The 16,217-nt window shown below is 39.9% G+C and overlaps 1 protein-coding gene across 1 annotated transcript in view; it reads left to right on the top strand.

Moving 5' to 3' along the window:
* The window catches only part of WDR49 (WD repeat domain 49), a 133,611-nt gene that overhangs the window by 23,468 nt on the left and 93,926 nt on the right, over positions 1–16,217 (top strand). Inside the window, exons 3-4 of the mRNA XM_038583280.1 lie at positions 4,627–4,803; positions 5,648–5,822. Coding sequence (XP_038439208.1) covers positions 4,627–4,803; positions 5,648–5,822 — 352 coding nt within the window. The remainder of the gene's footprint in view (positions 1–4,626; positions 4,804–5,647; positions 5,823–16,217) is intronic.

Raw genomic sequence — 16,217 nt, 5'->3', positions numbered from 1 at the left:
ATATGTAAATATTTCATATTATAAAAAGTCTCCCATTTTAGCATAGCCATAATACTGCTATCATATTTAATATTAATTATAACAGTTCCTTACTATCATCAAATATCCAGTCATGTACATACTTTCTTGTCTTATAATCTTTTTAACAGTTTATTAATTTCTTTTTTGATAATTTGTTTGAATCAAGATCTGAATAAGGTCCAAACTGTTGTGAATTGTTGATAGGTCTCTTTTGATCTACATGTTTTTCTCCATCTCTTCTTTATTCTTGCATTGTTTTGCAAAACAGCTGTTGTTGTTTTTGTTAAAGAAACTAGATGTTTGTCCTTTACAGTTTCCCACAGTCTAGACTTTGCAGACCATATTTAGATAGGGTTACTTAGCATATTTACTAGTTCTCTATATTTCCAGTATATTGATAATCTTGATCTACCTTGATCAGTTTCAGGATGTTTTTTTTTCTGAAATAGGTGTTCCTCAATCAGGAGGCGCAAAATGCCTATTCTCCTTCTTCTTGGGTTATTAGCACTTATTGCTGAATATTCCTTGATCTATCAAGTCGTTTAGGGGTTGCAAGATGATGGCATTCTGATTCCATCATTTCCTCTTCCTTTATAAATTGCAATACCTTTATAAAAAGAAATGTCCTTTGTCAATTGTTTAGTTAGAATGTAGTACTAATCATAGACCAAAGGCCAGATAAATGGCTAATTCTTTACTTTTATTTACCAGCATTCAAAATCCTCTAAAGATGAAAAATGAGAGCTATTATCATTATTGTTATCAATATCATTACAAAAAAAACCTCATGAGCTTAAACAATTTGATTTGTTTCAGCCCACTGAGTTATTAGCCCATCCTTAAAATTGTGCTATCTTTGGACACTGGGATGAATACAAGTCAGCTTCTGAGTCTTGTCTGGTATAACAGTATTAGTCTTTGAAAGCTTCTTTGCTTTCTGGTGTGACAAGATGTTCCAGGATCATCTTGCATATTTATTGTGCCAGACCCCAAATCAGCCATTTTCCCAAAGACCCAGGTTCTTTTTAGTGGGGAATGGTATGCTCTAATGTCTTGAACATAAAGAATCATCGTCATCATCATCATCATCAGCTTCCTATGTGACATGCCCTGTTCTCTTTATCTTCTCAAGATCATCATGAAGTGGCTATTATTCCCCCCTTTAAGAGTGAGAGACTAGGCAAAGAGAGGTTGTAGAATTTGGCCCTGGTCACACAGCATGTAATCAGTGTTGCAAGATGTGTAAACAGAGGCAGCCTGATTTCAGAACCTGCGTTTCAGTCTTTGCTGCCTCTAGAGTGGCCGCTGATGTTCCTTCTTGCTAAGGATCTGGTGCTGATGCTAACTGTGGATTACAACATAGTTCAGGCCCAGCTTTTCTTTTATATCGTGTGCAGCATTCTATTATCTTATTATCACGTAATATTTGTCTTGTTATATTATGTGATGATTATATTGCATTTTTTCTTCACTCCAGGATTGATAACTAAATCTTAGCCTTTCCTTTGCACTTAGTCTACATAGAAGTTTAAGGAATGTTGCTTTTCTTTCTTCTTTTCTCAAGTAGCTTTACTGCGATATGATTACACAAAGTGCACTGCACATATATTTTTTTAAACAATAGATTTATTTTTATTGGTGTTCAATTTGCCAACATACAGAATAACACCCAGTGCTCATCTGGTCAAGTGCCCCCCTAAGTGCCCGCCACCCATTCACCCCCACCCCCCACCCTCCTCCCCTTCCACCACCCCTAGTTCGTTTCCCAGAGTTAGGAGTCTCTCATGTTCTGTCTCCCTTTCTGATATTTCCTACCCATTTCTTCTCCCTTCCCTTCTATTCCCTTTCACTATTATTTATATTCCCCAAATGAATGAGACCATATAATGTTTGTCCTTCTCCGACTTACTTCACTCAGCATAATACCCTCCAGTTCCATCCACGTCGAAGCAAATGGCGGGTATTTGTCATTTCTAATGGCTGAGGAATATTCCATTGTATACATAGACCACATCTTCTTTATCCATTCATCTTTCGATGGTGGCTCCTTCCACAGTCTGGCTATTGTGGACATTGCTGCTTGCACTGCACATATTAAAAGCACCCATGTTGATAGATTTTAATACATTTGTATATTGTGAAAAATCAATGGTACAATGAAGACAATGAACACACTTGTCACCCTCAAAAGTTTCCTCATGCCCTTTTGTCCAATCCCTCCCATGTCTTCTTGTCAGGTCACTACTGATATGCTGTCACTATATAATAGTTAGCATTTCCTAGATTCCTATACAGTTGACATCATACAGTGCGTACCCTTTTTGGTCTGACTTCTTTAACTTGGCTCAATTGTTTTCAGATACATCAGTAGTTTATCTTTTTTATCCTTGTGTAATATTTCATTACGTAGATATAGCACATCCTTACCAACATTTGGTCTGATCAGGGTTTTTTACTCCTCTTAATTTAGTGGTATCACTAGGTTTGTATTTTATCTGACTGTGGTTTTAATTCACATTTCCCTTATGACTAATAATACTGAGTGTATTTTCATATACTGATTTGTTACCTGTATATCTTCTTCAGTAAAGTGTTTGTTCAAATCTTTCACCCATTTTATTTTTGGGTCTATTATGTTGAGTTTTGGGAGTTCTTTATATATCCTAGATATACATTTATCAGGTAGATAATTTACAAATACTGTATCATAGCATACTAATCACAGCATTTGCATTCGTATTTTCTGAACACTGCTTTTTTTTTTAAAGATTTATTTATTATTTATTCATGAGAGACACAGAGAGGGGGGGGGGCAGAGACACAGGCAGAGGGAGAAGCAGGCTCCCTGCAGGGAGCCTGATGCAGGACTCAATCATGGATCCTGGGTTCATGCCCTGAGTCGAAGGCAGACGCTCAACCACTGAGCCACCCAGGTGTCCCTCTAACACTGCTTTTGATAGTATCATTTTCAGGTTGTTCATTACTAGTGTATAGAAATACAGTAGATTTTTAAAAAATGACCTTATGTCCTGCAACTTCACTGAACTCATTTATTGGTATTCATCATTTTTTGTTGTTATTTTAGGATTTTCTATGTTTAAGGTCATATTGTCTACTGAAGACAGTCTAACTTCTTCCTTTCCCAACTGGATGCTTTTATTTTATTTATTTTTCTTGCCTAGTTTCGCTTTCTGGGAACTCCACTGTGGTGTTGAATAGTAGTGGTGAGAGTGAACATCCTCATCATGTTCCTGATCTTAGGGAGAACACATTCAGTTTTCTAGCATTAAATATTCTAGCAGCTTTGGGTTTTTTGTATATATCAGGTTGAAGAAGTTTCCTTGTGTTCTTGGTTTATTGAGCATTTTTTTTTTCATGAAAATGTGTTGGATTTTTGTCCGTAATGCTTTTTTTGGTATCTACTGAGATAATCATAGTTTTTGTACCTTATTAATATAGTAGATTACATTGATCGATATTTGTATGTTAAGGTAGTCTTGAATTCTGGCATAAATATTAACTGGTCATGGTATGTAATCTGTATTTATATGTTGTTGGATTCTCTTGGCAAGTATCGATGATTTTTACATTCATTAGGGTTATGGATCTGCAGTTTTCTTATGTCTTTGTGTGGTTTTAGTCAAGATAGTACTGGTTTCATTAAGTGATTTGGGAAGTATTTTCTTTCTTTCTTTCTTTCTTTCTTTCTTTCTTTCTTTCTTTCTTTCTTTCTTTCTTTCTTTCTTTCTTTCTTTCGAAACAGTTTGTAAAGCATTGGTGTCAATTCTTTAAATGTTTGATTGCATTTATTAGTGAAGCCATCTGGGCCTGGGATTTTCTTTGTGAGAAATTTTTTTTTTTGATTACTAACTCAATTGTTTTACTTACTATGTGTCTGCTGAGATTTTCTATTTGGTCTTCAGTTAGTTTAGGTAATATTTTTGTTTCCAGAAATTCGTCTAGGACTTTCTTCTAGGTTACCTACTTTGTTGGCTTTCCATTGTTTACGATACTTTCTTATTTCTATCAGGTCGTTAGTAGTGTATATCTTTTATTTCTGATTTTAGTAATGTGTATTTTCACTCTTTTCTTAAAAAAAATCTTGGGTTAGTTTAGTAAAGTTTTGTCAATTTTATCACCAAATTTATTGACCCTTTTAAAAATGGTTTTGGGATTTTATCTGCCTTATGAATGCTACTTACAGAGTTTTCATCAACTGATTTTTGTGAAAGCCTCTGCTTGCTTTGAAAACATGGTTTGTAAAGCTTCTGGAATGACTTTGTGATTCTGTAGCCCTCTGTCTTTGTCTTTCCTATGTGATTAATCATCTCGTCTCCCATGGATGGAAGAGGTTGGCAGGTGTGTGAAGTGGGGATACAGAAGAAAGTATGTTCAAATGCCTTTAATGGGAAAAATTCTTTTCTTGGCTAGCCTCCAAAGTTAGAATAAAGTACACTTGTGCCACCATGCTATGTTTTTGTGATACTGTCAATGACCCTCAGGGAACAGTGTCTGCTTTGGTGCTAAGATTTGCATGTCGTCTTTCTATACCAATTGCACTAAATTCATCAGAAATGCTTTCTGATTTTCTATTTCCTACTTTAGATAGCAGTGGCTTTTACCAGTAAAGAGATTTGTTTCTATGATCTGCTGTCCAAAGGAGAATTTCCTTGTCAGTATAAACTTCAAGGCCTGAAAGGAACACCAATTTGTATGGAATATTGGTATGATCCCCTTGATGCCAACAAATCAGTTCTTTCTTTTGGGGACATAACTGGAAAGGTAAGTGAGGAAAGGGAAGATTGAACTATGGATTTAATCATCAAATTGTAGCTCAGTATAGAAATAGAATGCAAAGAGAGTGACCTCTGAACTGAACTATGTTACAGATGAGAAGGCCACACACGCTGAACATGGACAAGACGGATTATGTCACAGTTCCTTTTCTTGCTTATGAAAGACAACCTTCGTGTGGTTTTCTTGCCGATGTAGAGTCTCATTTTCATTATTTAGAAAAAAAAAAAGCAATTTTTTCACCATAGGATGCTTAATTTATTAGGTCCAAATTTTAATAAGCATCAATTATCAAATGCCTAAAAGTTATCTCTTATAACTCTTTCAAATTAATTATTCTGATTTTCATTCAAAAGGCTCCTCTGTACTGACCTCCTGGGCAGTGCTTATTTCCTGTATCGCGTAACAAAGGGATAGATGCATTCCAGAGGGCAGCACAAAAACCCAGACATTGGATACTGTGATTCATCTTCCTATCACATTCCGCTCAGCTGCTGAAAAAGTATTACTTGCTAAATGACACAAGAATATGCCCATGAACTCTGCAGTAGTCTAATTTGAACAGTTTCCTTTCCTAATTGTGAAAGCTTTGCATTCTCTGTGTTTTTAATAACAAACGTATCGTAAAAGCAAATAATGAACTGCCCTTGGTAATTGCTTTACCAACATTGTAGTTGTTCTGTCTTTTGCTACTGCTGCCTGCATCCTTTAAATAATATTGAGGAAACTAACATTAATTCAATATCTGCTCCTTATTAATCTTAAGGAACATAGAATCTTTTGCAGCAATTACACTCTCCATATTTGTTTTCCTTTCAACATCTCTCTTAAGGTTCAAGCAATTGCTTTCACCACAGCCTTGATTTCCCTGTTTGAGCGTCCTGCTAGTGCACATGAAGATGAAGAAGCCATGGTGACCCTTAGCTGGGAGGAACTGCTCTCTGGATATCACAAGTGTTGCTATACATTACAGCATAATCTTCATCATGGAGATTGGGTCAGGCAAGGTACTGAATTTGAATGGTAATGAAAGATTAGTCACCTTCAACTTCTACATTTATATTCTTTGATGAAAATGTTCCCCACAAAATGTTAGTCTCGAAACCAATAATTGGTTCTCTGGAGGTTTTGGCCTGGGCCGTCTGTTAGCTCCTGCACATTAGCAGAAATTCTTTCTCTCTTTTCTTTCCTTCTAAAATTTAATGCAATTAATTCAGGTGAACTGTGCACTCAAGACATCTCAAGAGAAGAGAGAAAATTGTCACAGAATCCATTTAACTTCAACCCAACTCTGATCCTAAAAATGTCCCCTAGTTACATCCCGGGCTGCTTAGTGAGAGAATGTAACAAGTTCCCTCAAAACCACTCCTTTATTTTCTTCATGTTTTCATGAAGATATATTAGTTTGACTGTCTTCAAAATGGATCTTAATTTTCTTTTTTCCCCTTTTTTGTTGATATAACGACTGAGGTCCTCTGATCTAGAGTACTTGAGCAGTAGCTCTCTGTGTGATAGGATCGTGTTATAAAACAGCATCTGTGGGAAGCCAGAACTTTCTTATATTGAATGTGGAACAAAAGATGATATTTTTTGGTTATCTGCTATGTGTCACAAGCACAAAATTATGTGTTATGTTTGTATAACATGGAAATGAGAAACACAGTACTAGAAACTGTACAGAGCTATTCCAGCTGCTTCCAAACAAGCATAGTAATCCAAGTACAGTTGACGTACAATGTTGCATTAGTTTCATGTGTACAGCATAGTCATTCCACAAGTCCCCATGTTATGCTGTGCTCACAAGTAGAGCTACCTATCTGTCACCCTCCAATGCTGTTACGTTATCTTTGACGTTATTCCCTCTGCTGTACCTTTTATTCCATGACTTACTCACTCCAGAACTGGAAGCCTATATTTCCCCACTCTCCTTCGTCCATTTTACCCATCCCTCACCCCCAGCAAGCATCCATTTGTTCTCTGTTTTTATGAGTTTATTTTTGCTTTTTGTTTGTTTTGTTTTTTATGTTCCACATAGTAGTGAAATCATATGGTATTTTCTTTCCCTGTCTGATTTATTTCGCTTAGTATAATACCCTCTAGGTCCATCCATGTTGTTATCAGTTGGAAGCTCTCATTCTTTTTTTATGGCTGAGTAGGATTCCATTTGTGTGTGTGTGTGTGTGTGTGTGTGTGTGTGTTGTGTATTTTTCAGGACATTTGGAAAGACCTGATGCACACAGCATTTAGGAAAGTTTTGTTTGGTTGTTCTGTATGGCATAGGTTAGAGGACAAAGAAAGAAACTGCAATCAGACTGGCTAGAAGGCTTTTGAGCATGAGAAAGTAGAAATGATAAAGTAGAGAATGAAGTTTAAACAACCTTCTGAAACAGGAGTCTTTGGGATTTGAGATCTGAAAATGTGGAATGACGAGCCATTTTAGAATGTCCTACAAAGACATCAGTTTCTCAGAGGAGAATGTTCTATTTGCAGATCACAGATGCCCTCTTGGGCGTAATACTCAGATTCTTCTCAATGTGGACTACCTCTGAAGAAATCCTTATTCTGAGATATTCCAAATCCTGCCACCAAAGAAGAGTCTTTTCTTGCCAGTATTGTTCTGAAGATATTCCAAATCCTACCACCAAAGAAGAGTCTTTTCTTGCCAATATTGTTCTGAAGCCCTCCTTACCTTTATCAAACTCTTTACTTTGTCTCTTCTATCTAATTCAGATGAACTTTTCCTTGCACAACTTGCATCGTTCTCAATTTGGGCTTTGCTCCTGGCTTCTTAAGAATCTTGCTTTCAGATGCTGCTCAATCTGTGAAACAATCCTAAAAGTTTCTGTACCTACATCAGAACTTGTGTCCTGCCTGTCATAATTCCTTCAAACTTAGAGAAAATCTGGATGCCTCACATGCAAACCACAAGTATACATAAACTGAAAACTAAAACAATCTTCTTAGGACATAGAATATGTCCTTTATTCTCTTTAGTATCTACTATAACACATGGTACAACGTTTTGTCAGATTTTCCCTTTCTCACCGATTTTAAGCAATTTACTTGTGATATGCTTTGGTTTTCTGTGTGTGTGTGTGTGTGTGTGTGTGTGAGAGAGAGAGAGAGAGAGAGACAGAGAGAAGAGAGAAAGAGAATGCTGCTTGGAATTGATTGAGATTCTTGAATGTATGGTTCTGTGATTTTCATTAAACTTGGAAATTTTTCTATTGTTATTTTTTCCAAAATTTTCTGTCCCAAAATTTTCAGTCCCCTCCACTTTTTTTTTCTGGGACTCTTGTTATGTGTATCTTAGATGTTTCATATTATTTTACAAGTTATGTAGGCTTTATACATTTTTATTCAGTCTTTTAAAAATTTGTTTTAAATCACTGTGTTTTAGGTTAGTTAGATTTTATTTCTAGGTCTACAAGTTCCTGTTTCTTTTATTCTGAGATGTTGCAAAGCAGTCTCAAAGGATGAGGCTGCCTCTCTAGTTCCTTTAGGGCAGACAGCCTCAACTTAGGTCCTAAGGGATGAGGACTCTGCAGAGAGACCTGGTGTGGCCATGCACAGAGAAGCCAGGACAAGCAGTGGGTCACATCAGAAAGCTGCAGCATGGGTGGGGCCACTGTGCAGTACGGACAGCACCCATCGAGCCATGGAGGTAACACTGCCATTCCAGTGGATTTAGAAGGCAGAGCATCAAACCAGAGAGGATTATTCTTGGCTATTAAGGTTTATTTATTTTTTTAAATAATTTTTAAAAAATTTTTATTTATTTATGATAGTCAGAGAGAGAGAGAGAGAGAGAGAGAGGCAGAGGGAGAAGCAGGCTCCATGCACCGGGAGCCCGATGTGGGATTCGATCCTGAGTCTCCAGGATCGCGCCCTGGGCCAAAGGCAGGCGCCAAACCGCTGTGCCACCCAGGGATCCCGCTATTAAGGTTCAATGGAGTTTTCCCTGTTAGGTTTTGTCTTTACTTAGCATCTATTACCCCTCTCTTCTTTCTTTTTTTTTTTTAATTTATTTTTTATTGGTGTTCAATTTACTAACATACAGAATAACCCCCAGTGCCCGTCACCCATTCACTCCCACCCCCCGCCCTCCTCCCCTTCTACCACCCCTAGTTCGTTTCCCAGAGTTAGCAGTCTTTACGTTCTGTCTCCCTTTCTGATATTTCCCACACATTTCTTCTCCCTTCCCTTATATTCCCTTTCACTATTATTTATATTCCCCAAATGAATGAGAACATATACTGTTTGTCCTTCTCCGACTGACTTACTTCACTCAGCATAATACCCTCCAGTTCCATCCACGTTGAAGCAAATGGTGGGTATTTGTCATTTCTAATAGCTGAGTAATATTCCATTGTATACATAAACCACATCTTCCTTATCCATTCATCTTTCGTTGGACACCGAGACTCCTTCCACAGTTTGGCTATCGTGGCCATTGCTGCTATAAACATCGGGGTGCAGGTGTCCCGGCGTTTCATTGCATTTGTATCTTTGGGGTAAATCCCCAACAGTGCAATTGCTGGGTCGTAGGGCAGGTATATTTTTAACTGTTTGAGGAACCTCCACACAGTTTTCCAGAGTGGCTGCACCAGTTCACATTCCCACCAACAGTGTATGAGGGTTCCCTTTTCTCCGCATCCTCTCCAACATTTGTTGTTTCCTGCCTTGTTAATTTTCCCCATTCTCACTGGTGTGAGGTGGTATCTCATTGTGGTTTTGATTTGTATTTCCCTGATGGCAAGTGATGCAGAGCATTTTCTCATATGCATGTTGGCCATGTCTATGTCTTCCTCTGTGAGATTTCTGTTCATGTCTTTTGCCCATTTCATGATTGGATTGTTTGTTTCTTTGGTGTTGAGTTTAATAAGTTCTTTATAGATCTTGGAAACTAGGCCCTTTATCTGATATGTCATTTGCAAATATCTTCTCCCATTCTGTAGGTTGTCTTTGAGTTTTGTTGACTGTATCCTTTGCTGTGCAAAAGCTTCTTATCTTGATGAAGTCCCAATAGTTCATTTTTGCTTTTGTTTCTTTTGCCTTCGTGGATGTATCTTGTAAGAAGTTACTATGGCCGAGTTCAAAAAGGGTGTTGCCTGTGTTCTTCTCTAGGATTTTGATGGAATCTTGTCTCACATTTAGATCTTTCATCCATTTTGAGTTTATCTTTGTGTATGGTGAAAGAGAGTGGTCTAGTTTCATTCTTCTGCATGTGGATGTCCAATTTTCCCAGCACCATTTATTGAAGAGACTGTCTTTCTTCCAATGGATAGTCCTTCCTCCTTTATCGAATATTAGTTGCCCATAAAGTTCAGGGTCCACTTCTGGATTCTCTATTCTGTTCCATTGATCTATGTGTCTGTTTTTGTGCCAGTACCACACTGTCTTGATGACCACAGCTTTGTAGTACAACCTGAAATCTGGCATTGTGATGCCCCCAGCTATGGTTTTCTTTTTTAAAATTCCCCTGGCTATTCGGGGTCTTTTCTGATTCCACACAAATCTTAAAATAATTTGTTCTAACTCTCTGAAGAAAGTCCATGGTATTTTGATAGGGATTGCATTAAACGTGTAAATTGCCCTGGGTAACATTGACATTTTCACAATATTAATTCTGCCAATCCATGAGCATGGATATTTTTCCATCTCTTTGTGTCTTCCTCAATTTCTTTCAGAAGTGTTCTATAGTTTTGAGGGTATAGATCCTTTACATCTTTGGTTAGGTTTATTCCTAGGTATCTTATGCTTTTGGGTGCAATTGTAAATGGGATTGACTCCTTAATTTCTCTTTCTTCCGTCTCATTGTTAGTGTATAGAAATGTCACTGACTTCTGGGCATTGATTTTGTATCCTGCCACGCTACCGAATTGCTGTATGAGTTCTAGCAATCTTGGGGTGGAGACTTTTGGGTTTTCTATGTAGAGTATCGTCATCGGCGAAGAGGGAGAGTTTGACTTCTTCTTTGCCAATGTGAATGCCTTTAATGTCTTTTTGTTGTCTGATTGCTGAGGCTAGGACTTCCAGTACTATGTTGAACAGCAGTGGTGAGAGTGGACATCCCTGTCTTGTTCCTGATCTTAGGGGAAAGGCTCCCAGTGCTTCCCCATTGAGAATGATATTTGCTGTGGGCTTTTCATAGATGGCTTTTAAGATGTCGAGGAATGTTCCCTCTATCCCTACACTCTGAAGAGTTTTGATCAGGAATGGATGCTGTATTTTGTCAAATGCTTTCTCTGCATCCAATGAGAGGATCATATGGTTCTTGGTTTTTCTCTTGCTGATATGATGAATCACATTGATTGTTTTACGAGTGTTGAACCAGCCTTGTGTCCCAGGGATAAATCCTACTTGGTCATGGTGAATAATTTTCTTAATGCACTGTTGGATCCTATTGGCCAGTATCTTGTTGAGAATTTTTGCATCCATGTTCATCAGGGATATTGGTCTGTAATTCTCCTTTTTGGTGGGGTCTTTGTCTGGTTTTGGAATTAAGGTGATGCTGGCCTCATAGAACGAATTTGGAAGTACTCCATCTCTTTCTATCTTTCCAAACAGCTTTAGGAGAATAGGTATGGTTTCTTCTTTAAACGTTTGATAAAATTCCCCTGGGAAGCCATCTGGCCCTGGACTCTTGTGTCTTGGGAGGTTTTTGATGACTGCTTCAATTTCCTCCCTGGTTATTGGCCTGTTCAGGTTTTCTATTTCTTCCTGTTCCAGTTTTGGTAGTTTGTGGCTTTCCAGGAATGCGTCCATTTCTTGTAGATTGCCTAATTTATTGGCGTATAGCTGTTCATAATATGTTTTTAAAATCGTTTGTATTTCCTTGGTGTTGGTAGTGATCTCTCCTTTCTCATTCATGATTTTATTAATTTGAGTCTTCTCTCTCTTCTTTTTAATAAGGCTGGCTAATGGTTTATCTATCTTATTAATTCTTTCAAAGAACCAACTCCTGGTTCTGTTGATCTGTTCCACAGTTCTTCTGGTCTCGATTTCTTTGAGTTCTGCTCAAATCTTTATTAACTCCCTTCTTCTCTTGGGTGTAGGATCTATTTGCTGTTTTTTCTCTAGCTCCTTTATGTGTAAGGTTAGCTTTTGTATTTGAGTTCTTTCCAGTTTTTGAATGGATGCTTGTATTGCGATGTATTTCCCCCTCAGGACTGCTTTTGCTGCATCCCAAAGATTTTGAACGGTTGTATCTTCATTCTCATTAGTTTCCATGAATCTTTTTAATTCTTCCTTAATTTCCTGGTTGACCCTTTTATCTTTTAGCAGGATGGTCCTTAACCTCCACGTGTTTGAGGTCCTTCCAAACTTCTTGTTGTGATTTAGTTCTAATTTCAAGGCATTATGGTCTGAGAATATGCAGGGGACAATCCCAATCTTTTGGTATCGGTTCAGACCCGATTTGTGACCCAATATGTGGTCTATTCTGGAGAAAGTTCCATGTGCGCTTGAGAAGAATGTGTATTCAGTTGAGTTTGGATGTAAAGTTCTGTAGATATCTGTGAAATCCATCTGGTCCAGTGTATCATTTAAAGCTCTCGTTTCTTTGGAGATGTTGTGCTTAGAAGACCTATCGAGGGTAGAAAGAGCTAGATTGAAGTCACCAAGTAGAAGTGTATTATTATCTAAGTATTTCTTCACTTTGGTTAATAATTGATTGATATATTTGGCAGCTCCCACATTCGGGGCATATATATTGAGGATTGTTAAGTCCTCTTGTTGAATAGATCCTTGAAGTATGATATAGTGTCCCTCTTCATCTCTCACTACAGTCTTTGGGGTAAATTTTAGTTTATCTGATATAAGGATGGCTACCCCTGCCTTCTTTTGAGGACCATTCGAATGGTAAATGGTTCTCCAACCTTTTATTTTCAGGCTGTAGGTGTCCTTCTGTCTAAAATGAGTCTCTTGTAGACAGCAAATAGATGGGTCCTGCTTTTTTATCCAGTCTGAAACCCTGCGCCTTTTGATGGGGTCATTAAGCCCGTTCACATTCAGAGTTACTATTGAGAGATATGAGTTTAGTGTCATCATGATATCTATTCAGTCCTTGTTTTTGTGGACTGTTCCACTGAACTTCTTCTTATAGGGGAATTTTAAGAGTCCCCCTTAAAATGTCTTGCAGAGCTGGTTTGGAGGTCACATATTCTTTTAGTTGCTGCCTGTCTTGGAAGCTCTTTATCTCTCCTTCCATTTTGAATGAGAGCCTTGCTGGATAAAGTATTCTTGGTTGCATGTTCTTCTCATTTAGGACCCTGAATATATCCTGCCAGCCCTTTCTGGCCTGCCAGGTCTCTGTGGAGAGGTCTGCTGTTACCCTAATACTCCTCCCCATAAAAGTCAGGGATTTCTTGTCTCTTGCTGCTTTAAGGATCTTCTCTTTATCTTTGGAATTTGCAAGCTTCACTATTAAATGTCGAGGTGTTGAACGGTTTTTATTGATTTTAGGGGGGGATCTCTCTATTTCCTGGATCTGAATGCCTGTTTCCCTTCCCAGATTAGGAAAGTTTTCAGCTAGAATTTGTTCAAATACATATTCTGGCCCTCTGTCCCTTTCGGCGCCCTCGGGAACCCCAATTAAACGTAGGTTTTTCTTCCTCAGGCTGTCGTTTATTTCCCTTAATCTATCTTCATGGTCTTTTAATTGTTTGTCTCTTTTTTCCTCAGTTTCCCTCTTTGCTATCAGCTTGTCTTCTATGTCACTCACTCGTTCTTCCACCTCGTTAACCCTCGACGTTAGGACTTCTAGTTTGGATTGCATCTCATTCAATTGATTTTTAATTTCCTGCCTGATTAGCTCTAAATTCTGCAGTCATGAAGTCTCTTGAGTCCTTTATACTTTTTTCTAGAGCCACCAGTAGCTGTATAATAGTGCTTCTGAATTGGCTTTCTGACATTGAATTGTAATCCAGATTTTGTAACTCTGTGGGAGAGAGGACTGTTTCTGATTCTTTCTTTTGAGGTGAGGTTTTCCTTCTAGTCATTTTGCTCAGTGCAGAGTGGCCAAAAGCAAGTTGTATTGGGAAAAAGAGAAAAAGAGAGGAGAGAAAGAAGGAAAGAAAAGAGAAAGAGAAAAAAAAGGGAAGAAAAAAAAAAACGAAAAAAAAAACGAAAAAAAAGAAGAAAAAGAGAAGAAAAGAAAGGAGAAAAAAAGGGGGTGGGGGAAGGAAACAAATCAAAAAGCAAAAAAAAAAAAAAAAAAAAAAAAAAAGAACCACGGGGGAGTATCTTCTGATTTTCTGATTCTGTGTACTTTAAGTCACTTGGCTTCTCCTGGAAGTTGTCAGTCAGTCTAGCTGGTGTTCTGGGGGAGGGGCCTGCTGTGCTGATTCTCAGGTGTTAGCAGTTGGGGGAGCTGCTGTGCCCCTGCCTGGTGCAGGGCTCAGTGGGGGTTGTTTACCCCGTGAGGCCGCAGGAGGAACAGCCCCAGTGGCGGGGCAGCTCTGGAAACCTGGATTCAGCCCCGCAGTAACCCCGGAGCTCTCCGTCTGCAGGGCCTGGAGGCTCCGGGGCGGGGCCGCTGATCTGCTCAGCTGGGGCAGGAGCGTCCTGGCTGTCCTGGGCCCTCCCGGCCTCTGCCTGTCCCGGGGGAGGCCGGATCCTGGGCTGTGTCCCGGCGCCCTGTGCTCCGGAGCCTGCGCTGGTGGATTCGCGCTCCCGCCCCGCAGCCCCCTCCGCATGGAGCCTCTTCCTCTGCCCGAGCCCCCCCGCCCAGCTGCTCCCACGCCGCGCAGCCCCCTCCTCGCAGCCCCCTCCGCGGAGCCGCCGCCCGAGCCCCTCCGAGCTGCTCCTGGAACCGCGCAGCCCCCTCCGCACGGAGCCTCTTCCTCTGCCCGAGCCCGGCCGAGCTGCTCCCGGGGCCGCGCAGCCCCCTCCGCGGAGCCGCCCCCGAGCCCCCCGAGCTGCTCCGGTCCCGCCGGGTCCCGCCGCCCGCGCTGCAGCCCTTGGGGAGCTCGGCGCACTCTCCTGGGCGCGCAGTTGCTGTTACTGTCCCCGGGAGCCCGAGGGCATCCCCGCCCTCCTGGGTCCTGCTCCACCTCCCCGCGAGCCCCTTTCCCCCCGGGAAGGTCGGTGCAGCTCCTGCTCCTCCGGGACGGGGCTCTCCTGTCCTGGGGACACTCGCCCCGGCCTCAGCCCGGCTCCTCGCGGGGCCCCTCCCCCTTGGAGGCCTTTGTTCCTTTATTTCTTTTTCCCCGTCTTCCTACCTTGATAGAAGCGCGAACTCTTCTCACTGTTAGCATTCCAGCTGGTCTCTCTTTAATTCTCAGGCCGAATTGATAGATTTTCAGGATGATTGGAAGGTTTTCTAGGTAATTTGGTGGAGACAGGTGATTTGGAGACCCTGCTCTTCCGCCGTCTTGCTCCTCCCCCCTCCCCTCTCTTCTTTCCTATCACTCCCTGTTGGAATGGGAATGCCTATCACATGCCAGTCCTATCCCCTTTTTGGGAAACACACACAACTTGTTTGATTTCCTAAGTTCACAGCTTAGAAAGGAATGTTCCTCAGGATGAATTGTATCCCAGGTACTACCTATATCTGATTTAGATGAGACTTTGAACTTAAACTTTGGAGTTGATTCTGAAGACAGTTAAGATTTTTTGAGACTTTTGGGATGTAATTTGCATTCGAGAAGGGCATGGATGGGGGAGGGACAGAATGTTATGGACTAAATGTTTATGTCCCCTCCCCAAATCATGTTGAAATTCTAACCCCAATATGATGGTGTAAGAAGATAGTGCCTTTGGGAGGTGGTTAGGTCTGGAGCATTTGGAGGTCTGGAGAATCCTATTCATGAGAGTTTGGAGGACTGGGGAATATGAATCCTATTCTCTCTGGTCTTATAAGAGACCACAGAGAGTCTCTCACTTCTTCCCCATGTGAGGACACAGCAAGAATTAGGCCACCTATGAACCACAAAACGTGCCCTTTGCAGACATTGACTCTGTCAACACTTTGATGTTGGACTTCCCAGTCTCCAAAACTGTGAAAAACAAATGTTTGTTGTTTAAGCCAGCCACCCAACCTGTGTTTTATTATAGCAGCCTGAATAGACTAAGACATTGGATAAATACTATTGGAAAATACTGCAAAAGGAAAGAAATATACCAAAAGAAATCTTGCCAAATATTAATAGATATTATTTTTTTAATAGGTTATTTATGGTTAAAGAAGTGTTTGGGGTAAAAACATTAAAAATAATGTATAGTTTAATAATACCATATGAATGGATATTGAGGAAAATGAATAGAGAAGATAATTGAAATAGGAGAAAGTACAGAGTATAGAAAGGTAAGGAATCTTTATAAGATTTTCTTTTATTTCAAATTTTAGATTTGAAGCTCAAAGTACCTCTGAAAAGAGGATCCACTTCAGTGCTACCCAA

This window comes from Canis lupus, chromosome 34 (genome assembly GCF_011100685.1).
Source record: "Canis lupus familiaris isolate Mischka breed German Shepherd chromosome 34, alternate assembly UU_Cfam_GSD_1.0, whole genome shotgun sequence".
Classification (NCBI taxonomy): domain Eukaryota; kingdom Metazoa; phylum Chordata; class Mammalia; order Carnivora; family Canidae; genus Canis; species Canis lupus.
Note: the sequence above shows the minus strand (reverse complement) of the source record. Positions and strands in the feature narration are given on the sequence as shown.